We start from the raw sequence: 26,957 nt of genomic DNA, 5'->3' as shown, positions 1-26,957 counted from the left end.
GCCAGGCAGCTCCAGCTGTGTGAAGTTTGTATATGTGGGGGGGGCAGGGGAAAGGAAAAACATTAGTGTATTTCTAATTCAGTTTCTCACTCTTACACCATTAAATTTTCATTCATTTGTATTTTGGGGGCTTGGGGTGTTTTTTTGTTTTTTTTTTTGGGAGATGATGTCTGATTTAAGACTCAATAGATCAAATACTCTTCAATCCTGAAGGCAAGGAAGGATTAGGTAGAACAGCAGAAGGAAGGGTGTATGTTCATCTATTTATATTCCACCACCTATTGGGTCAGCAAAGTCTTACATAAAAGCTTTGTAGTAGCTGGAACTTGACTTGCTTTATATACATTACATGAATTAGCCCCCTCACAGACCTATTTTGCTTAGCCTGATGAAGGGAAATGGTTTGTGCATTTCTAAATTCAAATTTTGCTTTCTTTAATACCTCTGATGTCAGGAGTTCTTTCTTTTTTGTATGTGTTATAGAGATCACTTGGCTCAAACAAATCAGAATGTACATCCTTTATCTTTCAGTGTATTAGCATTGCAAAAGATTGCCTTGTATTACCACACTTGTAATTAAGAGTAGCCTTGAGGAAGAGAGTGAGTACAAACAAAATTTATCATTAAAGTAGTATGGAATTAAAAGAAGTTCTGCTTCCATCTCCCTGACTATTATTTGTATGTTGTAATCTTCAGCACTTCTTGACTATCTCAAAGGCAGTGGCAAACAGTAGGTATCATTTCTCTTATTAAAGTGATCAATTTTTTATTTTATTCCTTGCTGTCTATGTCTACACCATTCAAAAACCTCAGGAACTGCTGTACTCTTACATTTCATAATAAAAACAAGGCTAATGTTCATAACCACTCCTAGAAGGTCTTTCATCATCCCTGCCAGCTTTTTTTTTTTTAATACATGAAATGCAACATTAAAAACAGTTCACTACCTGCCAGGTGCAAACAACATCTCAACAATAACATGTTAATGAGACCTATCCTCTGGGAGAAGGTGGAGCTGAAAGCCCTGAACAATTCAGACAACAATCTCTGTTGCAGACCCAAAAAAGCTTCTGATCAGGACCCACCAACCTTTGCTCCTCATTTTTTTTTCATGGTCTGTTGTGAAAAGCAGACACAACCAGGCAGTGATGGCACAGGAAAGCATGTTAACTTACAGGGAAGTAAATATCAAACTTTAGGGATTATATTTATATATATTTATATCAGACATATTTTCCCAGAAGTATATTTTCATCTCAGTTGTTTCAATCCAGTCTGAGGAATAAGGACCAATATAAATTATGTAAAGTAACTACCAAACTACAGGACTACAAAGCAGACCTTCTAAATGGCCTTACACTTCTCCACTCATGCTGTAACCTTATGCCATCTCTACTCTCACTTTTTATTACAATTCCCAAATCACTCTTCCACAGAACTCCTAATTGTGTGCTTAAATTTAAGCTTATGCACAGACATTCTGCTGATTCAGGTCCTTGAATTCACTCTGTTCACACTCAAGAGAAATGCTGCTGTCTGCTGTTTAATAAGCCACAAGTACACATGCTGGCAGTGCTCCTCCTAGCCCAAGGATGAAATTCAGTGCAAAATCCTATCTACTGAATGAGCATCCATCCATTCTGTGTACAGGAATACCAAAGCACAAAAACTGGAAGTTATTCTTCAAACATTACTGGGGCCTTGGGGGTATAGTACTGTCAACTTCTGCTTTCAGAAAGCAGCACACCTTGTTGAGTTCCTGATTAGACACAAAACATGCTGTGACAGTTCTTACAGGGGCAGAACTTTTTAAAAACTCATCTATTATAAACCAACTTTCCTGGAGTGATGCACAAGATGTGGGTTACTGTGCTCCCAAAATGATGGGAGGTGCTGGAAAGGTGCTCTATTAAATCCTCAAATGGAAGGAAGCCAATTATCCCTTCAAAGCACTCCTGGCACTCCTTCCCTTGTTGTAAAAGAGCCTGCTTTTAAAGTCTCCTGTACAGAACAAATTGCTGTGCAACAGAAGCCAGGGAGATCCACAGATTAATGTGAACCACATGACAAAATGCAGCAAAAATCCTCAGCAACCAACAAAGTAATTTCACAGCAAATTATGTAATCAGAGGGATATATTTAACAGCTACAGCATGACAGCAAGAAGATCAACACAATATCATATACTTGTATACTTTGTACTTCCCTTTATACTTTCTGCCTTACATCTTTGTGTGTCTCTGCACAAATCTGGTATCACACAACTAATTTCCATCTAACATCCATCAGACAGTTCTGGATTAAGCTGCTCTTGGCCCGTATTTGGAAAGACAGTTACACAAGTTACTGCACACCATGCCAACCTTACCTTAGCTGCAATAGATTATGCTAAAAGGGCAGAAATTAATATTGCTCCCTTCTATTGTGTTAAGTAGACAGAGCTCTGACCACTCCCACTGGGCAGTGAAGCTCCAGTGCTCCCTGCTGTGTGTCACATCCTCCCTGCACCTTGGGCGACCATTTTGAAGCTGAGCTATGTTCACACCAAGTATTTCCTGCTTGAATCTCTGAATACATTTCAACTTCACAGGGCTCATGTTGAGGCACACTGCAGAAGTCTGCAACAAAAATGCAGCCTAGGTCTGTTCACAGCCAGTTCAGCTGCAGTGGGATGCCAATAAATTAGAGAAGTATAGAACCTGTTTACCTCTACAAACACTGGAAATGAAGTAAACCTATGTCCAGCATTTGCTAATAAAAAGTTTATCCAGTTAAACATCTGTGTTTTCAAACAGTTTAGGTTGAAAGACACAAATATTATTCAGTATTTTCATCAAAATGAACAACTATCATCCATCTCTACTCCACGGCATCCTAGTGATCTCAGGTAGCAAAATAAGGCAGAGTTTAAATTAATGTTTAATTTTCACTGTTGGCAATTAACTGTCTGAAAATATTCAGTAATATCTCTCCAAATCTTAAATATTTAAATCAGAATTTGTGACACCTATAGTAGTCTTAACAAAAGCAGGTACCTGTAATAAAACAATGAAGATGGAGAGCTGCTAGACTCTGGAAGGAGAAGTGTCCAGCATGGGCAGGCAGGGTGAGAGAATGTGTTTTATTTCTTTGGTAATAACCTTAAGTACTGCCAACCAAGCCAGACTGCTATTTCACTGACTCTTCCTCACTCCCTCAAACCAAAGGAGAAAGAAACAAATGGATGTAGATTTGAAAGGAAAGAGTTACAGACCTACTGAAGATGAAGCTAAGGTTCATCAGGAGGGAAAAACAGAAAAAAGAATAAATTATAGTGGTTTGCAAGCAGCTGATCAGGGATGTAGACACTTGCTTCAAGATGAGTCAGATGAAGTCAGATGAAGTTCAGATGAGTCTAGTTTGGAGAAGCTTAATTCTTAGAAAATCCATCAATTTTTGTCACTGCTGAGCAACAGGAACTGATTTAGGCATTTGCAAGTAATCTTTGATTTCTTCAGACAAAAGCAACAACGTGTGACACTCCTGAGCAGCTCCTGCCTGCAGCAGATGAAGAGACTGCCCTGTTACCCTGGCACACCAGCAATGTCTGGAAGACAAGGCTCCTGGAGAGCATGCCAGGCACTTCTCTGGGAACTAAGCTCAGCCCAGGGAGACTGAACCACTTCTAATCTCAAACCAACTCCATACCCTAAGATTTGAGATCCCTAACAAAACAATTTAAAGCTGGCTTGGGGGGCAGATTCCCCTGTCAGAGCGAGTAAGCTGCCTTTTGTGCCAGATCTGTTTGCTACTATTAAAAATGTGCTTTGTTTCCTCTAGAGACAGATGTTAAAATGGTTCCTAGAACCAGACAACAGTGCCAAAATCAAAGCAAGCTGAAGGAATATAGTGGCTTTCTGCTGTTTTCTGCTGCCTGTTGTTTTTTAGGCTTTTCTTTGGCTAATCTCAATAGCCTTGACAGAGTTCCTTTACACCAACGCCTCAGCAGGAAAAACAACATGTGATCACATCTGGAGATTGCTTTACAATCTAGGTAGTAAAACAATCAATAACTTGGAAAAACTTATCATTCCTTACAGGGCCAGGAATTGCACAAAGAAAATTATTTTCTCTTTTCCAGTGCAGTAACACCCAACTCCTCCCATCTTCCCTGCATTTTAAATGCATCTCACAAATTAGCATGTTAGAAAAGCCTGAGCTTGTGCTAAGAACCTTTGAATATTAACATAATTAATGTCATCAGTAATAGTCTGAGTTTGTAGAAACATAGGTGAATCAATGGGAATGATGTATTCATCCGAGAAAAGAATGTGACCTTTAAAATCCATAGGGCTTTATCAGAACATAATTTTGAAGTGGGTTGGTTGCAGCTCAGAACAAAACTGAATGCAAGTACAGAGAAAGCTAAGGGAGACACCATGTATACAAGAGAAACTAAAAATACAATTAAAACACTGCAACTTCCTTAGAGAAGATGCCTGGCCTATATTAAAAGGTAAGACAGGTTGCAGGACAGATTGAGGAGCCACATCCAGAATGCTTAAAATTAAGTTAAATTCTTTAAACCCCAAAACAATTGGAATTGGTTTGTCCACTTTTTAATTTTAGCACATCAAACAATTTTCCTCTCTGCAAATGAACACTGAAAGTGATTCAGCAATGGAAATAACTTTATTTTGTCTTAACGACTTAAAAACAAAAAATTTCTTCACAGCTAAACTATTGTGGTAACACTTCAAGGTTCTCAGCAATAAGTGAAGTAGAGGGAGTTTCATGGAAACAATCTATCAAGGGGTTCTGGTGCATAACTTCATTTTCATAGATAAGGAGGTTGCAGCTAGAAGCCCTCACAGGAATTTATCTCCCTCTAAATTGTTATGGACTATTGTTCTTTACACAGCTGATGTCACGACAGTCATGCAATAAAATCAGCTTTAATGGAATGAGGCATTTTAAACCTCAATATGCCTCTTTATTTTATACAATTATTCAGCTGTTTTAAAATATGCATTATATTGGCTTGCTTATAAAAGAAAGCTTGGATTGATTTCATGTCATTTTTGCAACACTGGAGGATTGGATTTTTTATGTCTAAAAGGATCTTCACACTTCTCCATATTGAAAGGGCACAAACCTGAGCAGAGGAACAATGACTTCTTTGACCAAATTTTTAAAAGGGATAAACATAGCTGCTTAGCTGGCATTTTCATACAGTTTCACTTGAATGACCTGTAGCCTTGTGTGAAAAGTGGAGAAAAAGCAAACCTAAAAGGCTCTAAAGAGGCAGTTTTATCAGCACTGCTTGTGGCCAGTCGATGTCTTTGTTCCTTGAAGGCCTCTGCAATAATTTCTCTATTGAGCAAAGTGATGTTTATTGACAATGGCAAAGCTGAGCATCAGCAGGTCCCTCCGTTGTTCTGTTCATCCATCCAGCTCCAAGCAATATCTCAGGCTGAAAGTGTCCCCCTGGTAAAATAAGCAACTGACAACACAAAAAGCCTCCATGACTTCCAACTGCCTGTGCCTATGTAGTGACTATGTGGTTTTTTTTCCCCATTAGTCTTTCATTTCTTTTTTCTCTCCTTCATTTCACGTCTCCTTGTACAGAGGTCTCTAGCACACCAGCCTACTGAGCTCTGAAGACTACTTCTGATAGTCCAGATTTATCACTTTCACGTGTTTGAAAAGAATATGTAATTTACTGGAGGCATTAATAGATCATGTACTTCTAAGAACAGATATGCAGATTGGAAATTTGGTGTGAACTGCGCTACCAGTCTGCAGAACTTCACATTGTCATTGTCATCTACCAAGTGCCACCCCAGACAAGAGGCAAACCTCAGCAATTAACTGGAGAGACACGATGCCCCCCTAAACAGGCAATACAGTACAGCTCACTGATCAATAACTTAAACCATACCTAGTACTACACTGTGCTTCAAAAACTTCAACTCATGTTCTCGAAGTAGCTTTTGAATAACTGCCTGCTGTAGAGACTGGGAATGAAGACTTGCCCACAGCCACACAATGAATCAGTAAGAGAGGAGGAAAACATCTCAGGAGGTGTTTGGTTTCAAGACTTGTGCTTCAACAGACAACACTGCCTCTTCTCTTTAGGAAGCCAGGAACTGTGCTCCCTGGCTGATGGAAACTTTTATTTGTACCTTGGAGTGACTGCAGGAGCACAGATTGCTGCCATCATGCTGTGGGGTGTGTGCCAGTGGTTTCCTTTACTCTGTTTCTCTTGCTTTTGTTGGTTTCTCAGTCACCCTATCTCGAATGCAGGGTGGTTCTGTACCACTGCCAAGGATTACTAATGGAAGTGGGGAGAAGGAAGGAAATAAAGAAGACTGCTTGCAGAATTAGAAGGATTTTTAAGTGTCTAAAATGCCATGTTAAAACAGGACAGCAAAATGGCTGTATTGCCTTTGACAACAGAAGCAAAATGGTTTTAAATTAGAAAAATGTATAAGCTTCTGAAACTTATCAATATTCTTTTCTTTAAGACAACTTAAATAAACACCAGAAATACAAAACAGGAAAGTCATGGGGGAAAATATAGCATTTGTTCCTGCCTTAGTTCATATTAATTCAACTAGAGCTCCTGTGAAAATGTTCTTTTCTTTTTCTGTTCTAAGTCTGGACACTCAAGTATACTTTGAGCTCAAAGTGCCTCAATGAATTCAGTGTATAGGTCACACTCAACACCACAAGGTTTTTTTGCTGATTTAAGGCAAGTAGCCACCTAAGCTTAAAAAACTCCACTACTCTAAAAACTAGTGATGCCCCTGATACAAAGTTTCTAACATGCTTTAATAGACAAGATTTCCTTCCACAGTTCATTATGCATAAAAGAGAGCCCAGTGAATGAGTGGAAACACAGCACTTTTCCATGTATTCAAATTGTCCTCACAACTGCCAGCTCCAGGAACTGCAGCAATAATTTTGCAAAAGGCAGCCAGCAGTAAATCTAAAAGGACAAAGTCTTGGGACAAATGCTATGGCTGTTCACTGCTGGCAGGGACAGGCAGGCTCCATTTTGTACCAAGAGACCATCAATTTTGCACAGAATGATATTCAGAGAGGACTGTGAGCCTAAAGGACTCCTAGAGATGAACCAATGCAAACACATTTTGCTTAAGCAAGTCCAAACAGCCTGGTACCAGTGCTACTCCATCATCAGCCTCAAGTCAAACTCCTTGAACACAGGCTGACAGTGGTTGAGTAATTAAATTTTAGAGAAATTTCCAACTCTTGGAGCTGTCTGGTTAAAATACTAAAAATAAACTCTGTACTAGGCAGAGTTGTTTTCAGAACAAATGCCCAACCAGCTCTGTAAGGATCCACAAATGGCCTTGTGACACTGAGATACTCCCTTGCACTCTAAGGGAAATATACTTTGGGATTAGTTGTTTCTGTATCCATTAAAGCTTCCCAGAGCTGGATTGCAAGCAGTGACTGTGTGGAAATATCCGTGCTGTTGCATCCTGCCTTGTTTCCTTTTTTCATTACATTCTATCAGAATCTATTGGGATCAGAGGAGGACAAAGACTAAACACAGTGCTGGAATAAAAAAAACTTCAGGAAAAAAGCAGTAAGTTCCAGTAGCAAGCTTTTCCTAACTTAACTTTTCTTGAAAAACTTCCCAGTAGTTCCAGCCTCACCAGATCCTACTGAGCATGGGCAAGGATTCATTTTTCCCTCATTCTTGTACAATGCACAATTCTTTTCATGCAATTTATTATCATAAACAATTAAAACATTTCAGTGGGCAACCCTTCAAATCTTAGCTATCTACCTGTCACTGAACTCCTAAGCACAGGGCCCCATTCCTCCTTTCACAAAATGCCATGAAGAAACATGTATTTGTTTTTTTTTTGGATCTCCTCTATTTCTGAAGGGTGTCTGAACATCTGACAGCCCTATTGCTTTGCACAGGCCAGCTCCAAGGAGAAGCAGCAGACCTGTCCCATGGACACACACTGTGACTGTATCCCTGGCACCTGGAGACACAGAGTCAGCCTGGACAGATCTGGCAGCCCCGGCCCAGATTAACTCTGGTGCACAGGTCAGGAATGCAGGCTAATGACAACAAGATGGGGCTGCACACAGCCAGCCCAGATACAGCAGAATTTTAAGTGCTCAAGCTCCATACTGAACCTCACCAGCCAAATTCTGAGCCTTTTTGTCCTTTGGGAACTACTGCCCTTGTCTGCTTTCTCCACCAGAGGAGTAACCTGTAAAAAATACTGGCTACTGAGATGCACAATTAGGTACAAAAACATTTCAGAAGCCTACGCAAACATACATAGCAGAGCCTCAAATGAGCTGGTTAGATACTCTACAAAATGGGAACTGAGTTTTACTTAGGAGAAACAAATCTATGGGGAAGGTGGTTTGTGTGGAGTGCATTTTAGTTCAACCAGGATGAGCTGCTTGGCTTTCTAGCACTTGTTCTATTTATTCCTCTACTCCAATCTTCTCAGTGTGACGTCTTTAACTAGGAGATCACAACATCCCCTGTGCTGGCCAGGGAGATTAAGCAACACACACACAGAGCTAGAAAGCAAGAGTCTTTGAGATTTAACTCAAAATCCATGCTGGTTTGCCATAAAGATTTCACATTTAAATGACTGAACAATGTTAATCTTCTACTAATATCAGACTGCTGTTATGAGGTATTACAGGATAAACCCAGGCCATTTTCTTTTGAAAATATATTTGTTTATCACTATATAAAAGACGTCTGCTGATTTTTCCCTGGGAATCTTCTCTTCCTGGGAGAAACAAATTTAATGTTGGACTTGCCCATGTCTAGGTGGCACTAGACCACAAAATAGGGAGCAAGGGGTTTGTTTTTCATTTCCATAAAGCTCAATAAAAATATGCTATTCACTACTAAAATATCAGCTGATACACAATCAGAGCAAAGTCCATCTATTTTCAAAATTACCAGTGTCAGATTCTGTAGAATTTCTTTACAAGGTTTATTGCAATAACAAGGATCCCAAATATACATCAGAGTTAATTAACCTCTAATGTCTATGTGCACATTTATAAAAGACTGCTTTAGAGTGAGAAGCAGGAAGAGAGAAAAGATCACAGTTGAAACAAAAGGAGAAAATTTTTCTTTTGTCAGTAGTCTGGCCATACTACAAAGCAAGTACAGACTGCAGCAATAATTTTATTTTTTTTTAATATAAAAACTAACCAACAATCTTAGCTAGAAGTGCATAGCTGAATGCTCAGATTTATGGTATTTCAATAAGTCTGCTTTAATTGCTTATTTTCTATCTCTTTTCATTGTAAGACAAACAAAGATGCCATTGAGGATGCATCTCCCCTGATAAGGCAATCAGAACATGAGCAGCAATTACAGTAATATTTTGCATAAAGGCCTCCCTTATTAATCCAAAAGAGGTCTATTTCAAAACCCACTATTTTACCAGGCTGCCATTCTCAATAGTGCAAGAATTCTTCTGGATTCTTTGTGCCTGAATTCCAAGCAACTCAACCGGGCTTCCTGTCTGTAAAGAGCCTTTATTTGTTCCATTTCCAAGGATAAAAAAGGCACAGTACAGCAGCACCACTGCATGTCCAGCAGTTCAACAACATCAGGTTCTTCCTGCTGCTCCTCTGGACTGCTGCCCATGTCAGAGATCAGCACCACATCGTGCACACACACAGGATGCATGCACTACCCAGACACCTATGTTTGTAAAGCCTCCCATTAATCATTCCTGTACTGCTATATATATTAACATTAAGTAGGTGATTAGTGTGTTAGCAGTCAACAGCCCTGCTAGCTTGGTTACCTCTCTCAGGTGGATACTGTTTATTCAAGAATTTTATTGTAATTTCTGTTGGCAAAAAATATTCCACAAAGAACAAATATATATTCCATCTTTTAATTAAATTATTTTCCTCAGTCTTCATGAAACAAAACCCAAACAAACAATCCCCCAGATTTAGTGTATAAAATATGACAATTCAACAGATAGACCTGTATTAGCAAGGACTCTGATACAGGTCCTTGAACATCAAATTTAGCAACCAGGAGGAACTGTGATTTTAAGAAATCTTCTTCAGCAAAAGATTGGCCAGGGCAGAATCAAGGATTTTGTACATTTGAAAGACTCCTTACTTCTGGTTAACTACTCAAAGGCTGGAAGAGGCTACAAGCACATTGCACTATTACTGGGGAGAGATCCTGTTCTGAGTTGCCCTTAAAACACCCCTCCCTGCACAGGAGGGCAGATATCCTTAACTCTGGATATACAAGCAACTGCAGCTACCACCAAAGTCTTCAAGAGCCATCATTTTAAGGGATTCAAATGACACTCTGTTGTTCTCCAGCAATCTTATGGAACTGGTGAATGTTTGGTACATGATAGGAGACATCATCATATCAAGAAGTGTTCACTGGTGTCTTTCACATGAAGGACAAATGGTTGTCCCTACAGAGATAGTTCTGCCCTTGACTTTTTACATTTCTGATATGAAGTTGCTTTTGTTTGGTCTTCCAGGGAATCAGGAAAGAGCAGAAGTAAAACTGTGTTTGAGAGCATACTTTAAACTGTGCTGCTGAGAACAGAAACTAGGCCGGGGGAGATTTCAGTGTTGCTGTCAAGTGGGGTTCCCACCTATACAGAACAAAGCAAAAAAATCACTATTGAAAAAGACTTTGTAAAAACATTTAGGGAAAATCTGTAGCTCAGTCTTCAGATAGACAGGTCTCAGTTTCAGAGAGGTCTGTAAAAGAGGAAGAATTCATTTGTGCAAAGGACTTCAGAGACCCAGGGATTTTTATGGGGCCATGGAAACTTCAGGCTGTGTGTCAGCACTCCAAATCCTCCCCATCAGATCAATAAAGTCTGCAGTCATTAGGTCTGATAGCTCCTGCCTTCCAGGAAATGAGCATGTGAGTTTTATTCTAATTGTTAAAAGGCAGGTGTTCACACCACCAAAATCAACTGTAAAGGCAGCACTTAAAGAGATTCTTGCTGGCAGTCTCAAGAGAAAGCAGGAACAAAAGGTCAAGCACTGGATTTCTCTTGCATTCACACACTGATTCTGTCTGAACTCCCCTTACTGAACACCTTTTGAACACAATGTTAATTTTTAAACAGTACCTTTCTCTGGCAATTGAATTAACTGGGAATTTGTCACTCCAGTCAAGTCAATCCAGATTAATGCACAAAGTGAATTTAGAGTTGAGCTAACTATCCCTTATTTAACCTTTGTCTGAATGTTTTTATTCTCCACCAGAAGAGTCCAATTCCAAAGCCTTGAAGTGACTTGGAACTGGACAGAGTCAGGGATAAAGGTATGCACAGTGGGGAAATCAAGCAGAAATGCTGGGGTAAATTTTAAGCATGTGAACAATGCGGTTTTACCTAGACTAGAGCTTTTTCCAACATAGCCACCTCTTCTTTGGCACTGGGAAGAAAAGTACAGACAGTGCTTTATCCAGTGCAGTACATTGACACTGTGGAGCTACATCTGTTCTAGAAATCCTGGCACCAACAAATTCCATATTGCCCAGGCCTGTTGGCATAAAGATGGTGTGTATTCCCTCAAGGTGAGATTACAGCTCAGTGTGCTATTCAGAAAAATAGGCCAGACAAGTGAACTTCCTTTTCCAGGTGGGCTCATTTGCCCTTTCTCACAAATAATGCTGGAAAAAGACAAAAATGAATGATAACCCAAAAAGATCCTCTTTACACAGCTTTGAAAGCAAATGCCAATTGCAGCCTTCAGGGGACAAGTGCTACTGCTGCAGTACATCTGGTAATTAGTCTGTAAGGGTTTCTGTTTATGACAGGAGTGAAAACTAAATATTGCAGCAGAAGTAATACTGGCTGAACACAGAACTGCTGTTTTGTTGTCTCCCAGCTGTCCCCAGTGGACCTGTGCTGGCAGGAATGTGATGCTGGAGTTGGTAGAGCAGAAGTCACTCAGTTCTCCTAAAGGTGGTTTACTCAAAGCACTTTATGCTATTTTGAACCTCTGCAGCCTTTAACTGCCCACAGTATCTCACACACAGCACAACACTCACTGTTTCAATCCAGAATTTTTCTGTAACCAGGAATGCATCCAGAGATCACCACAAGTTCTCTGGGAAAACAACACAATATCCTTGAAATTAATTACAGAATGGCAAGGGGATTTAATCTCATTGAGATTTTATATAAACCAGCATTTAGCCCTGGCACTCACACTCGATACCTAATAAACAAAATAAAAATTCAAATCAGCCACAGAAACAGCTAGAACAAGCACTTTCATAAAGTCCACAATGACAAATGCCAATCTCCTATTTGCTGACACAGCACAGCAAAGGAACAAGCTACACTTTTCATGGCATTAGCTTAAATGGTTCCTTGGATATACAGTCCCTGTGGATAGTACTGGCCTGAATGTCACTGGAGCTACAAATACTTCAGTTTTGCTTGTTGTTTTTTTAACTTGGACTATGTCTGCATGAGAAGTGGGAATGCTTTAGCCTTGCAAACTGTAAAACCCTCACAGCCAGAAGAGTTGACTAAACAAGAAGAGCACCCTCACTGTCAGTTACCCTGTTTTTCCAGGCATAAACGGGCAGCAAATGATTATGAACACCCTCAAGGCCAAGCTGAGGGAGTCAGTAAGGATGTGAATACTCAGGTGGATGTCAGTGGCCCTCTAGACTCAGAGGAGAAGACCAAAGTGAGAATCAGATATAATTATTTAATGTGTAAGAGAAAGAAAAGTCATGGATCTGAGACCCTAAAGTGGTTTTATCTCTGGAGTACTAAGCTGGCAGGATCACATGCTTCAAATACAGATCAAACAATTTTTGGATTTCCACTTAAAACTGACAGGACTACGACTATTCAAGGAAAACAAGTTCATTATCTTGTCTCTTCTGAGGAAGTGAGGAAAACTTAAGAGCGTACAGACCAAGTGGAGAATGAAAACAAAATGAAAATACAGTCAGGAGGGAATGATTGGCAGCTGCAGGAGGAAACTAACCTTGTAAATGGACCAGAGGCTGCTCAAAGTGGATGCAAACAGGAGGAATAAACAGGGATTTATGCAGATTGAAGCAGAACTCTCAAAAAACAAGGACTCCATATCAGAACCACTGTGCTTTTTTATGAATCTCCAGAATATGAGGAGTGTTTCAATTGGCAGTGTGGACTAGTGATTTGACAATTTAACCATCCCAACATTTTACAGTGTTCAACAGCATGGCAGTCTGAAAAGAGAGAATTGTTTGGAAAAGCACTACAGCAAAACAAGGAAAGTACAAGGAAACAATTCAGTTCCAAATCAGTTGAGAGGAGGTAAAATACCTCCCCTCCAAAATTTTTTTTTTCTGAATGCTGTACTTTGATCAACCTCTACAGCTCCAGTTACATGACCTACACTGATGTAAACCTCTGAGCATGTCACCAGATCACCATGATCTGGAAGATGGAGGGTCTGTGCCCAAACCAGCATTTCTCTGCTTTAGCATGCATTGGAATTCAGAAAAAAAACCCAAAACAACATTATTGTTGAGACAGAGTAATGAAACTTCCACTGAAATGACACAAAAGGCAATGACCTCTATTACTCTACTCTGCTTCCAAGCAGCTCTTATAGCTTTCACTGTCAATAAAATCTACAGTTATGTTTATACTAAGGTTTAAATTTTATTGTTTTAACATGCTTGTTGGTGTATGTTAAAATTTCAGAATACATTAAATCAGATTTTTGCAATTTCAAAAAAAATATATTAATATATTTTTCAGCTCAAGCAATGGAATGTCTTATTTCTGCTGTGAAAAAGGACAGAATGTATAAATACAATCAGCTGTAATTCACAAGCTGATTTTTTCAATATAGGTATTAACAATAAGAAAATAAAAATTTACTTACTGGAAAGCTAGACTTACAGAGGATACATATGTTTATAAAATATTATTTTGGTGTTTCAAAGTGTGGATTTCATAAGCATTCATGTTAAGGTGAATGCTAATGCAGGGAAATTAGACAAAAAAAGCTGGAAAACTGCCATGATCTACACCCTTTACAGGTGTGCCTACATTAAAATATAGTCCTTTTTTATTTGAATTTGCACATTTCCAAACAATCTACTGCCTCATCGCATTTACTATTTCAGAACTGGCAACACTAGGAATGATGTAGACAATGTTACTAAGCAGGAAAACAAGGTACTGTTTTATTATTTCAGAACTGGCAACACTAGGAATGATGTAGACAATGTTAAGCAGGAAAACAAGGTACTGTTTTACCAGTGCAAACAAATGCAAGATACCATCATGAACTGTGAAACATTTTCAGCTGGCCACTGGCAGGGCTGTAGTTACACGAGAAAGAGGGCAGCATGGCTGGGGGATCAGCAGTAGAGGTTTGTGCTACAGCTGCCTGGTTAATGCCTCCCCTCTAATTTGTGTAGATGGGAGAAGATGGTCATGAAGGGATTGCCAGTGGTGAGAGGAAAGGAACTTATTCTTGTGGTAGAATGGAAGATGCGTGGAAAACCAGGAAATCAGTGTTTCTTCCTTCTTGTGAAGCTAACCCTTCAGGTCAGTGCGGCAGAAAAATAATGAAGTTCCCTTTAAAGGAATTACAGGAGGAAACACAAAGAAGAACTCCTTTCTGGAGCTGTTTAAATACTGTGTTTTAATGGATCAATACAACTGTAATGACGCCTTGTGGATTAATGAGGGTTCCATAAATGGACAGCCCAAATGGGATTGAGAAATTCACTGGCTTCTCTGTCTCTTCCTGGGAAGAGTATTTAAAAACAACATGCATTTGCTCTCCAAGACTTCATGGGGTTTTTAGCCAGTGATTTCCTCTGTCTGGTTCATTGAAAGCTGCACAGAATAGAGCCTCTAATGGCACTTGCTGCATGGCTCCAGACCCTGTTTGTGACCTTGCCTGGTGATCAACTCTTCACACAGCACATTAATGCTAAGGATTTCTTGCACAGGTGAAGGGCAAAGAGAAAATTACTACCTTACTGAGGTCATCTGAAATGCATTTCTCTTAAAAGAAATTATGTGACTGCAGACTTACCAATTTGAAGCTAAAATGCTCAACTAATAATGGTAAGCTAGGTTTTTAGAATTGGTGCTGGATAACTAAACATGGTATGTGAGAAGCCTCCTCAGATAAGGCGGTGCTGAGTGCTGGAGAACACAGCAGGAGGCTGCATGAGTTCATCTGATCTGAGGCTGTGGAGATAACATCCAACAGCAGCAGTGCCTGGAGAGGACTCTGCTTACAGCCCTCTCCAGCTGCTTCTTATTTTCTCCCTCAGAACTGCCAACCAGCACAGGTCCTGCTTCTCAGCCTGTTGCTGAAGTTGTTTAAGCCAGCATGCAGGAGGCTGCAGGGCTCATCTGAGCAGCTTGGCTAGTGACTCTGAACATGTGGCAACAAGCAGCTGGGGATGGCAACCCATGCTCTGTACAGCTGCTGTGACAGAAGCATGGAGTGGAAGAATGCGAGAGCAGGTATTTTTGGATGCCTCTTTGCCCAGAAGGAGGATGCCACTTCCTGGACTGAGCTGTTTTTAAATTTCACTTTTACTAAGGTTCAAGCAAAGTAACAAACAGAAGGACTTTTTCCCCTCTTAATTTCAGCTTCTGGGAAAGGAAGTAACTAGAGAAACAGTGAAATCTTAAGTTGGACTCTGACAGGCCAGCATTCTAATGCACTAAAATCTACCCTAAAGAGTTAAACTGGAAGTGAAATGTCTAAAGCACCTTCAGAAGATCCACCTGTGTTAAAGGCTGGTAGGTATTTCTTGGTGTCCAATTTCCAGATGGGTTGGTCTATTTCACCACAGGGCAGTACATTAATAAGGACAATGGTTGTTCCTCTACCTTCTCTCTCTGCAAAACTTCCTTCAAGAGCAGTTGAGGGTGTTGCAGAACTCCCTTAAGCAGAGTTAGCAACAGTTCATGCCAACACGAATCAAAACTGGGTCCCCCTTAGTGAGGGCTTCTGTAAGAATTTTCCCATACATAAATTTTTTATTTAAACTCGTGTAAATAGCCAGCTTTTCCAGTGCCTCCTAAAATATGATTTCCTTTAACCTTCCAAACCAAAGTGACTTCACATTAACTCTCTGCTTCCTCAGCAGGCTGTCCCTGATCTGTAGTTTCTGACGCTTAAAACATCAGATGAATTCTTGATTCCAAGAATGTGTAGCCTTCCTTCTCAAAAGGCTTAAATTAGGTCATGTGAAGAGGAGGAAAGAGGCATGCAGGCAATCTGCTTTCACTGGTGAGTAAAGTGTATGATCTTCCCTGCTTTCTTGATAAATAAGAAAAGATGGATATAATTAGCTGTCCCAAGGACCAAATAAGCTTCTGCCTTGCTACAGAGTAGCTGAAGGTTATGTACGGTGTAGCATACAGACCAACCCATATAAATAGTCCTCTGCAGAATTACTAAGTATAATGCTCTACACTCTCAGTCTCTAATGGAAGACTACTGCTTCTAGTTAGTTACAATCCTTTCAATACAGGATAAATTTAATAATATTCTTTTGTGTATTGCTATCCCAAATGCTGACTGAAAATAAAAAAAATATATCTTTTCCTTCCTCCTTTTACCTAAGCCTGCCATTCTTCCAGAAGAATGTTGCCTGAAATTCTAGTCATGAACATAATCAACTCAAAGGCTCACTCATGACTGAACTAATCTGATACTGTTTCCCTTAAGTCTCTTCTATACATAACATTTCTGTCACAATGAGAACTCTGTTCAGGAGAAATATGACAATGGAATCTCGAGTTCATAATCACAACTGAAAATCCTGGCTGTCAACTAGAATTTAGTGATGTGCAGTTGAGATCTGGTTCCTAAGAGAACCTTGGATGCTGTCAGGTGTCTTCTGGACAGAGCCTCCCAACAGCCCTACAGTGACTGCTTGGGCATGGGGCCAAATGGCTTTGGAGACCTCACAGTAATGCCCAATGAGTGCATGGGGATACTCCCTCAAACTGCTCAGCAAGTGACACTACACAGATGACAAACCTGTGAGCTTCTGTGAGTGCTCCTGATCTAGTCTCAGGACAAAAAGGCAGCACTTGAGAAAAGCTTTTAATATTCTGTGCTTGCTACTGCAGTTTATTGCACATCTAGAATAAACATATGATGTGCTCCTTGAGATGTGAGAGCAACAGATGTACAAAAATCACCTTTCATGTGCTTAAATAACTAAATGTTATAATCTCTGTGATAGTAATACGCAGGAAAAAAGGACAAAATTCAATGTTGCCATGTGGACCTTAATAGATCATGATGTTTTCTGCTTGCTCCCTGTACCTGGGAATGTACCTCCTACTGCTGTACAAACATTGACTGCTCGATGTAAGCAAAGCACTGGTTTATCTTTAACAGAGACTCTGGGCTCAAATTTGAAGTTGCCTTATCTTCCCAACTTAGAGAAATAGAAGAGGCTTTCCTACATAAATGTAAGATACATAGTAGCCTGCTATCTTAAAAATTTCAAGTAAAATTTTGACTCAACTTTATTTCTGGGATCAGCCTAAATTCAGAGATAAACATGTAAGAACAAGTCAAATCAGCTTCCACACTAAGGCTGCTTTAGCTCTTTTTGCCAGAGACACAAGAACTCCATCAGATATCTATATTAAAAAACCCTCCTCTGAACAGTATCTGTCTGAGGATTTTTGGATCCCTCCCCTACTTCTCTGTATCTGTATAAGCTTGGCTTTTATCCTATATGTTGGCTGTGAAAATGCAGGGGGTAGGGGGGGGAGAAGAAGCTCTACCAGTTCTCACTTGATGGATTAAATTACTATCTTCTGCTCTGTGGAAATTCAAATACTGTAACAACAGCTGAAGCATAAGGCACCAATGACTTCCAAGGATGCAAAGAGTAACTGATATCTTAATATGATACAAAGGAAACAAGGGGAAATAATTTTGCTAATGACAACTGCATTATTTTAAGTACTTCATTAGGTTGGCACTAAGCAAACAATTAAAAATACTGAAACCATATTCCAGTAAAATGCTGGACGAGTAGGCTTTGGATAGATCAAAGGATAAATCTTAGATATAAATTTGTAACTACAAAGTGCTAAAGCAATATTGCAGATTAAAAAGTAAAACCCGAACCCACTTTTAAGTTGATGCCAGATGTATTCTCTGTGGCACCTGGCAACTCATTTGTATCCTTGGATGCCCCTTCCACTGTCATGGGCACAAACCCCCACTTCCAACATTACACAGGGACTGCATTAAATCTGAAAAACAGACAACTGACTGTAGCTCAGATAGCAAGTTAATGCAAATCACACATTAAGCACAGTTAAATATTTACACTTTTTTCAATGAAAGTTAACAAGGAGAGGACATGAAGTTTTTGGTGTTCACTTAGGAATCAGGCAGGTAAAACCAAACCTGGTAAAATTGCTCTTGCTTTATTTGCAGATGTGCCTCATGACTCAGTCATAAGAAACATGACTCTGTGTTTAGCTTGCCAGAACTAGAGATCACTGCATAGTGCAGAACTTCTGTCACTGCTGGAAATAATTCTGATATGGTAAAGGTGCCTTGACTATCATTCAACTACCAACTACAACCTGCCTAAAGCTTCTGTGTGAAACTCTGGTCTCTGAAATAAAGATCTCTCAATACTGCCAGGGTGGGAATTTGTTCCAGTCAGACTAACTGGGAATGTGGACAACTCTTACTTGTAAAGTATTTTAAGTTTTGTAGAAAGTAAGAGGGTTCAAAAAACCAGAAATATGGATGAGGGAGAATAAATTCATGTTTTCCAGGGTGTTTTAAAATTGTGTTAGAGCAAGCTACGTGCAAGTTCTGCTTTGGGTCTCTACAGAGTACATGTCCCAGCTTCTGGGAAGTCCTGTTCCATCTTTTGGCTGGCCAGTGTCTCCTTTTAACCCACGAAACTGATGGTTTGTCTTTCTATTCCATTGCAAGGAGTGTAACAGAGGGAGATTTGAGGAAGTGCACAGAGGAAACCTCAAAACAAAGGGGAATCTTTAAGCTAATTAAAGCTGCTCCCTTGTTAGTTCTGTAAACACTGCACCAGGTAAGCATTTCAAATGAATAACCTGCCAAACACCTGCTGCCTAACAATGAAACTGGAAACTTATTTCAATGTTGCTTCCAATTAGATTGCTCAACTTTGGAATGCTGCATCAAAATAGTTCAAAATTCCAGTGACTATTTTTGGAATTGGTGGACAAGACTGTCATTAACTTCAGTTCCTGTGTGTACAGCAGACCAGAGTGAAGTTGGAGGTTTCCCTGTCAGCAGAGTAATATAAAGTTCATAGATACTCCTAGTGATTCTGGTATAACTGTATTTTCACTACAGCTCTACCCACCTTTCAAAGAGAAAGACTTCCTAGGCAGAAAAACAATGGTGAGAATAAAGCTGGAAAAAGCTCTGGCAGCTGGGAAGATGTTTCTCAGGGAACTTTGAGGACTGTAGGAAAATAGGCCAGCCTTTGTCATGAGAAGTTTTGCCTGCAAGTGTTGGAGTGCTTGAGCTACAGGTGTATGTTTACACTGACCACAAACACGAGTTATAACTCTGTAATTGTTCTAGGGTTAATACTGTCAGTTAATGTTGTCTCTTCTTGCTTATGTTCACTGTATTGCCTTGTTTCAGGAGACTTCTGAAGAACAGCCTTAAAATGAAGTTCATGGAAAAACTTATCCTAAACTGGTAAACAGCTACAGGACAATTAATACTACAGAGATTTTGATAAGACTTCTCTGTACAGAAGCAAATAAAAGGTGATATCTTGTTTGACTGTAAGATTTAAAATATAAAGCAGACGTCCTTACTCTGTTTTGAGAGGCAAGACATGGCACTTTAACCATCCTATGAGAATACACCAACTCATTGGGGTTTTTTTTCTCCTTGCTCCAGAAAGAACTTGGACTGTGGTCCCCCAAGAGTTGGATGTGAGTTGCAAACCATGAGTGGATCTTTCTAATCTACAGCATGGATGCTTTCCAAATGCTGGCAAACCACACTAAACAGGGTAACTATCTACAGGGTCCTTATTCCAGCACATTTGAAAAAATAATTCTGTGCTAGTTATCTCGGAACAAAGGTAAAGAGGCTACCCACAAATTGTTAAGGGGAGCCATCAAAATACAACAATCCTGAACTTTGACTGTTGAGGAAGTACATCTCTGGTGTTACTTTCTTTTGATAAAGGATGCTAAATACATGCATTTAATAGTACACACTGAAGATAAAATGACAGAACAAGATCTGAAGAATGTGTTGAAAGGGTAAGTGAGGGTCAAGTAAAATGCCCTTCTGTAGCTTGACAGAGTAACATCTTCCAGAGAGGAAAAAACAAAAAAGGCATAATCGAATTTCATGCATTTGAGATCACAGGACCAGATGTGCATAAATACTTTCAGAAATAAGACTTGGCTAATACTTCACACAAATGGATCTTCAGTTACAAACTGGACTGATGTTGCCTGTAGCCAAACAAGTGTATTTTCATAGCACTGAACTACCTGTAGATACCATGTAGGGTGTAACAACTGCTGTTCAGACAAGTGCCTTCAGAACAGTTTGTTGCTAAACACACTTACAAGCTTTGTTAGCAAATATTGTCCCTGAACAAGTGATCAGCTCTGTTTGTTGTCTGCTTTCAAAATTTTTCTGCACCATATTTATTGGACTGTTAGTGTTCAATATTAACTGGTGCCACAAAAATTCTTAGGATAAGGGTAATAATGTGCAATATCCTCATTTTCCTGCAAGCATCAAATATATTTCCCTTGGTTTTAATATTTTTAAAACAGCAAAATCCATGAGAAGAGGGAATAAATGTTCCTGGCTTGGATTTTGGGACATTAGTCACAACATGTTTCTGCACTAGTGTCATAGAGGAAGGAAAACCTATCTTTGCATTGAAATTACAGGGTGGATTTAGGCTATAATTTAATTTCCACATGCCCCAATCATCCAGCATGCCCCAATGAGTCGGAAAGCTTGTAATTAACCCCTTCTCAGGAACGAGAATTGTTTGAGGAAACTCTGATTACTCAATGCAAACTGGACTTCCAGCTAGAGTGTCTGCTGTCATGTTAAAATTAGGGATTATTTTGGAAGCCAGCTTCCTCAGTGATGCTTCTGGCCCTAGCAACTGTTCTTGCCTCCCAAGGAATCCCTTGCACACAGCTGCTGGGTGTGCAATGCCATGCTCCTCTCTTGTGCTAGAAGCAAGTTCAGTTTGAAGTACCAAGGTTGCAGGATGTGCTTAAGCTGGTGGAGCTGAACTCCCTCCCTTGTGGGAGCAGAGGGGAAAGTTTTCAGGTACTCAAAGTATAAACTGAACAGTTTTTCAGAACATGTTTCTCTCTTCCTTTCTATTAATTAAATGAGTACATGCAGCAGTAGGGTGGCTGGAAGAGAAAGCATCTCTAAACTGCAATTGTCTCTGGAACAGATGCCTGCCCTTGTGCAGGGGAAGGGAAGGCTGAGCTGATGTCTCCCTTGCAGGGAGTGTGGTCACAGCTGGCCATGAGCAGTTTCCTGTGGGGATGGTGTGATGTCTCAAGGCTCCCTCACAAATGAGGAATGTCTGCTCAGCCTCTCTTCTGCTTTACTAAAGGCAACATAGATGTTTCTCAACTTGCTAAAAAGTTTCAGTTATGAAATGCTTCTCCAGACTTTCCTATTTGTCAGACTTTGCACTACATGGCCCCTGTGGCAACTCTCAACATACTCTACGGCGTTTTTGGAGAAGTGTGGTCCAGATTTTGACTTAAACTGCCCTGCCAGAAGTAAATTTTTTTTTTGCAAGGACAAACAAAGAAAGACTAGACTTGACACACTTCAACACAGACTGCAGAGTGCTTCTAATAAAGCTTCTTGTGCATGCTATGGCTGCTTGAGATTATAGTTTGTTGTCTGACATCCTTCCTCTCAAAGCACTTCAACACAGACTGCAGAGTGCTTCTAATAAAGCTTCTTGTGCATGCTAGGCTGCTTGAGATTATAGTTTGTCTGACATCCTTCCTCTCAAAAAGCAAGAAGCATTTTCTCTTTAAGACAGGAAACAACAAAAAATATTATTTCGTTCAGAGTTAGACAAAGGCCTTTATGTAAATTCTGCCATCCAATAAAGACTATATACAAACACATGCAAAAAGCACTTGGAAGTTTGCTCCCTAGGCTTAACTTTCAAGGCACTCCTCACTTCTACCAACCGCTTAGTCTGGACTTGTCAGGAGCTTATTCTTCTAATTGCCAGCACAAAAGGTTTTTAATTTATTTTTTGACAGCTAAAATACTACATCTTCATAAATACAAAGAACTGTCAATAGTACCAGTGCAGAAGCAAAGGAAACAGATGCAGTACTAACAGCTGGGGGAGACTGCAATGATTCTATAACAAGTTAAGAAAAGCATTTGCTTATAGTTTGATAAAAGCTATCTGTCTAAATCCAACCTAGAAAATCAGATCCTGCTACAGCTGGCATAGAGATTATGAACATCTCACAGAACAAAAAACCTCCACCACCCTGTTTAGAAATAATAGGTTTCGATCAAGAGCATATTTCCTTCACTTCTGTCCTTTTTATTGTAAAAAAGAAATATAAACCAACTCACAATAATATTCTGATGTCTAAAGGTCAAGACAGTAAGCTTGCATTTGCCTTCAAAGCTTAGAAGAATTTACTTCAGTAAAATATTCCACATGTAATATAAAGCTACTCTATTTCTCACACCCTTAGTCTGAACATGGGCCTTTAGGTCAAGCCTTTCTCTACTTTGCTGAAATCCTGGGTTGGAAGGTGCACAAAGGCTCTCACCTCTCTTCCGAGCTCAGCTCTATTTAATTTCATCAGCTTTAAATTCACATCCAGGTACCACAGGCATAAAATCAGAATGCTTTTTGAAAGCCACAACATGAAAAGTTTTTAAACGAGCTGCACAGAAAGGCATTTACACGCAGAATACGTCAGCAATAAAAGACGCTGCACGACCAACACATGTGCCAGTACCTCACGGTATGACAGGGAACAAGATGTTTAGCAGCTCCTGGACCTGGCGACCAGGTATTTCCTTTCCAAGCAGAGGTGCTTAAGCGCAGGCCGGAGGGAAAGGGATCAGATCCTCCTGGCGCACAGCTACTTCACCTGCCCTCTGTAAGCTGTCCTCGCTGCGGGTGAGGGGCTCCTGCTGCCCGGGGCCGCCGCCCCCGGCCCAGTCCCTCTCAGCGCCGGGCAGGGGCCGGAGGGGCGGTGGTCGCGGCCACCCGGCTGAGGACTTTGGCCGCGGGGACCCCCTCACCGCGGCACCCCGCAGGGCAGGGACGGGCCCCTGTCCCCGTCCCCCCGCCCCAGCCGGCTCAGGGCCGGTCCCAGCCCTGAGGGACCCTCCCGCCACCGCCGGAGTGCGGACGCCATTGAGAACCGCGTTGCCATGGCAACCCCCCCTCCCGCCCCAGGGGCCTCGCCACAGCGGGCCGGCAATCCCCGCGCCCCCCGCGCCGCCTCACGGCCCCCGCACGGAGGATACAGCTTGAAGCCGCGGAGGATCTCCTTGGCCCGCTCGTCCGTGGCCGACATGGTCCTGCCGCGCCGCGGGCGGGCGGACGGGGCTGGGCCGGGCCTGGCGGGAGCGCGGCGGTGACAGCGGAGCCTCAGGACCCCCCGCCCCTCCCTCCCGCGCACCCGCCACTGCCCGGCGCAACCAACCCCAGCGGCCGCCAGCGGCCGCCCGCCGCCGCGCTGACCAATCAGTCGCTGCCGTCCCCTCCTCGCCCCGCCTTCTGCCGCAAGAATGACAGCGCCACTGGCCAATCAGACAGCGCTCTCCCTCATTCAAGGGTGGGTGCGCAGCGGTCGCCGAGACACTTCGGTTGGGCCTGACGTGGCCGCGATGGAGGCGCCGCAGGATGACCGGGCAGGGGGAGCGGGCGGTCCCCGGGCCCCGGAGGCCTCAGCGGGGAGCAGCCGAGGGGGTGAGAAGCCGCCCCGGGCCTAGTCAGCGGCGGCCCAACGGCCCCGAGGCGCTGGAGCTTGGCTGGCGCTTCTCCCCAGGCAGTGGGGGTCCCGAGGTTTCGTCTTTGGGGCTGCTCGGCGGAGCTCCCCCCTTGAACTCGGCTGGTGCTGGGGACCCGGGTGCTCAGACCCGGAGCAGCTTCTGCTGGAGACCTTCCGACCCCACCTGGACGAGGTCTGTGTCACCTGCTCCAGGTGACCCTGCCTTGGCAGGGGGTTGGGCTGGATGGTCGCCAGAGGTCCCTCCCAAGCCTTGCAGTTCTGTGACTGTGCGTGTCCCGAGGCCGGAGCCAACAGGAGCAGCATTGTGGAGAAGGTTTAAGATAAATAGTGTGCTACCCCCTGGAACAAAGGCAGCCTTCTTTGTGCTGCAGAAATTTGAATCACAGATCAGCTTGAGTTGAAAGGGACTTAAAGACCATCCAGATGGCGTTGACCACATCCAGGGATGGGGCATCCACAGCTTTGCCAGGCAACCTGTGTCAGTGCCTCAGCACCCTCACAGGAAATAATTTCATCGTTATATCTAATCTAAATCTGCCTTCTGTCATTTTGAAGCCATGCCCCTTGTTCTGTCACTAGAACTCTATTGCCTTGTAAAAGTCCCTCTCCATCTTTCTTGTAGAACCCCTTCAGGTACAGAAAGGCCTGAATCATGTCACCCTGGAACCTTCTCCAGGCTGAACAATGCAAATTCTTCCAGCCTTTCATCAGAGAGGTGCTCTAGCCCTCTAATTATCTTCATGTTTGTGTAGCAGAGTTGATTGTGGGGGGAAAAGTCTCAGGTTTGTTAACACATCCCACGAGCCAGGCTGCTCTTTAACATGAGCAAATTAACCCCTCTCTTAACCATCTGAGTGCAACTGATAAAAGCATTAAGTCATGGTAAAAATAAAGCCAGCAGTTGTAACCCAGTCCTCAAATGAGGACCAGTGAACAGTCAGGGTGCCATCAATACACTCACTCATGGCTCCACTTGCCTCCAAATCACCCACTGTACTAAAGCAGAGAATGTGAGTGTTAATAAAGGCTGCATTTAATGCAGAAGGGCAAGGCCACTGCCAGTATCACTGACAAGAGATCTTAATAATAAAAATAGGCAGCATTTATTTTCCTGATGTATGTGATCCATGCTCAATTTCCCACCATCAGTTTAAGTGTATGAAGGGGTCATTTTGAGTCTGGGCAGAGTGCCAGGGGTGAGCTGGGCAAATATATAGACCTATATTTTGTGAAGAGTCCATCCTGGATTTTAGCTAGGCTGTGGAATTGCATGCTGTCTGAAGAGGAGGGACTAAAGATCACTGAGGAGAAACGACTGATGAGGAGAAAAGGCAAGCAAGACAAAAGCAGACCTGGAAAAGGCAGAAACAAATGGCTGTATGTAGGAAATGAGCCTGCCAGGTGGAAGTAGGACATGCTGGTTTACAGAAGTTGTAAGAAACTCCGTCCTGTCTCCATTCAAGCTCCTCAGAGATGAAGGAGCCAGTGACCAAATGGATCTCATAGAAAGGAACTCTTGCAGCTTTGAGGGGCTTCTCTAGCACAGGGGTAGGGATGTCTGTGGAGTTTTGAGTTGGAGCCTTTGCGTTTCCTGGCCAAGTCTCAGAATTCCCAAAGTTACCTTGCTGTGCTGGGAGGCACAGGCCTCTCATTCATGAACTTCTGAAAACCACAGAAGAGCTCATAGCTGAAGTGTGAAGCTCCTGTGACTGGTGCAGGGCCAAGCAGCCATGGAACACGTGACAGCACAGCTCAGAGTGACAAAAACCCTGGGATCTCTCACAGCCCTCGGGCTGCATTTACACAAATAGCACTTGAGCACATTGTCTTAAAAATCTCCTTGCAAGAAAATTGCTGCAGCTCTTGGCACCCTCTATCCTTTGGTGCCATTTGGAACTGAAAACTTTTCCTTCACATCTCTGGCAGGTGTGGCAGCTTCTGAGCTCACTGCAGGTGAGAAGATGCCTCCAGCCTGTTTTCTGCTTCTCCAGCAGCTGTTCTCAAGGTGCAGGTAAAGGAGCTGGTGTTTCTGCAGAGCAGCATAACTGGGAGATAGTTTAGTAAACCAGGGTTTCATCCCACCCCATGCTTGATGGAAGAGGTTGTAAACTTCACATCTACAACCACCCAGACATCGCTCCTTGCCTGGCTGAGATGAGAGTCCAGCAAGCAGCTTAGTCCCTGGATCCTGGGAAATAAAGAGAGTTTGGAAACTTTTCAGTAGGGCCTGGGAGCTGCCCTCCACCATGCTCTGGAGGTGTGTGCTGCTGCAGGGAATGAGGATGAATGGATGTGCACACACAGGTGAGTAACAAAATATAAGGAAAAGTACAAGAAACACAAAAGTGTTTTCACTGTTGGCCCTCTCCTTGGTGAGGTCAGGTGTCCTCAAAGTCTGGGGGTCCAGGACCCCACTGCTTGGGGACATTACTGTGGCAGTGCAGGGAAATAAGGTGAATTATTTGCTGCCTAAAAGGGACCTGGACTGTGGAATCACAAGGGGAAGAGGTGGGGTGAGTCAAGAGATAATGCCAACATTAAAAGATAAAATGGATTAACATCTCCTGGCACACAGAGAGCTGCGTGGGTGGAGCAAGAGGTTGCAATAGCTGTTTAAAAGGGAATGAGACAGCTGGACATACACATATTTTTCCTCTTAAAAACAAAAATCCATCCCAAAACCTGAGCTTAGCTGATGCTGTCCTCCAAAGTCCAGGTCAGTCAGCCAGGCTGGCTGTCTGCAGTTGGGAGTAATCAGGACAGGGACTCCTGGCTGACCTACATGGGGCTAAGAGATGATTTTTACCACAGGCTCTAGCAAAAGGCTGCAGAATCCGTGGAAAATAGCTCACAATCATATATTTCCATTTCTATTTCAGCCTGGAATTCGAGCTTTAGCAAGTG

General features: G+C 42.0%; 1 protein-coding gene across 1 annotated transcript in view; it reads right to left on the bottom strand.

The window, feature by feature from the left end:
- The window catches only part of PDE6D (phosphodiesterase 6D), a 34,658-nt gene extending 10,918 nt beyond the window's left edge, over positions 1-23,740 (bottom strand). Inside the window, exon 1 of the mRNA XM_041467947.1 lies at positions 23,566-23,740. Within this exon, the coding sequence (XP_041323881.1) occupies positions 23,566-23,615 (50 nt within the window). The 5' untranslated portion in view covers positions 23,616-23,740. The remainder of the gene's footprint in view (positions 1-23,565) is intronic.
- Positions 23,741-26,957: the final 3,217 nt, after the last annotated feature.

This window comes from Pyrgilauda ruficollis, unplaced genomic scaffold, assembly GCF_017590135.1.
Source record: "Pyrgilauda ruficollis isolate IOZ18807 unplaced genomic scaffold, ASM1759013v1 scaffold21, whole genome shotgun sequence".
Classification (NCBI taxonomy): domain Eukaryota; kingdom Metazoa; phylum Chordata; class Aves; order Passeriformes; family Passeridae; genus Pyrgilauda; species Pyrgilauda ruficollis.
The sequence above is the reverse complement of the archived record's forward strand: the minus strand, read 5'-3'. Positions and strand labels throughout refer to the sequence as shown.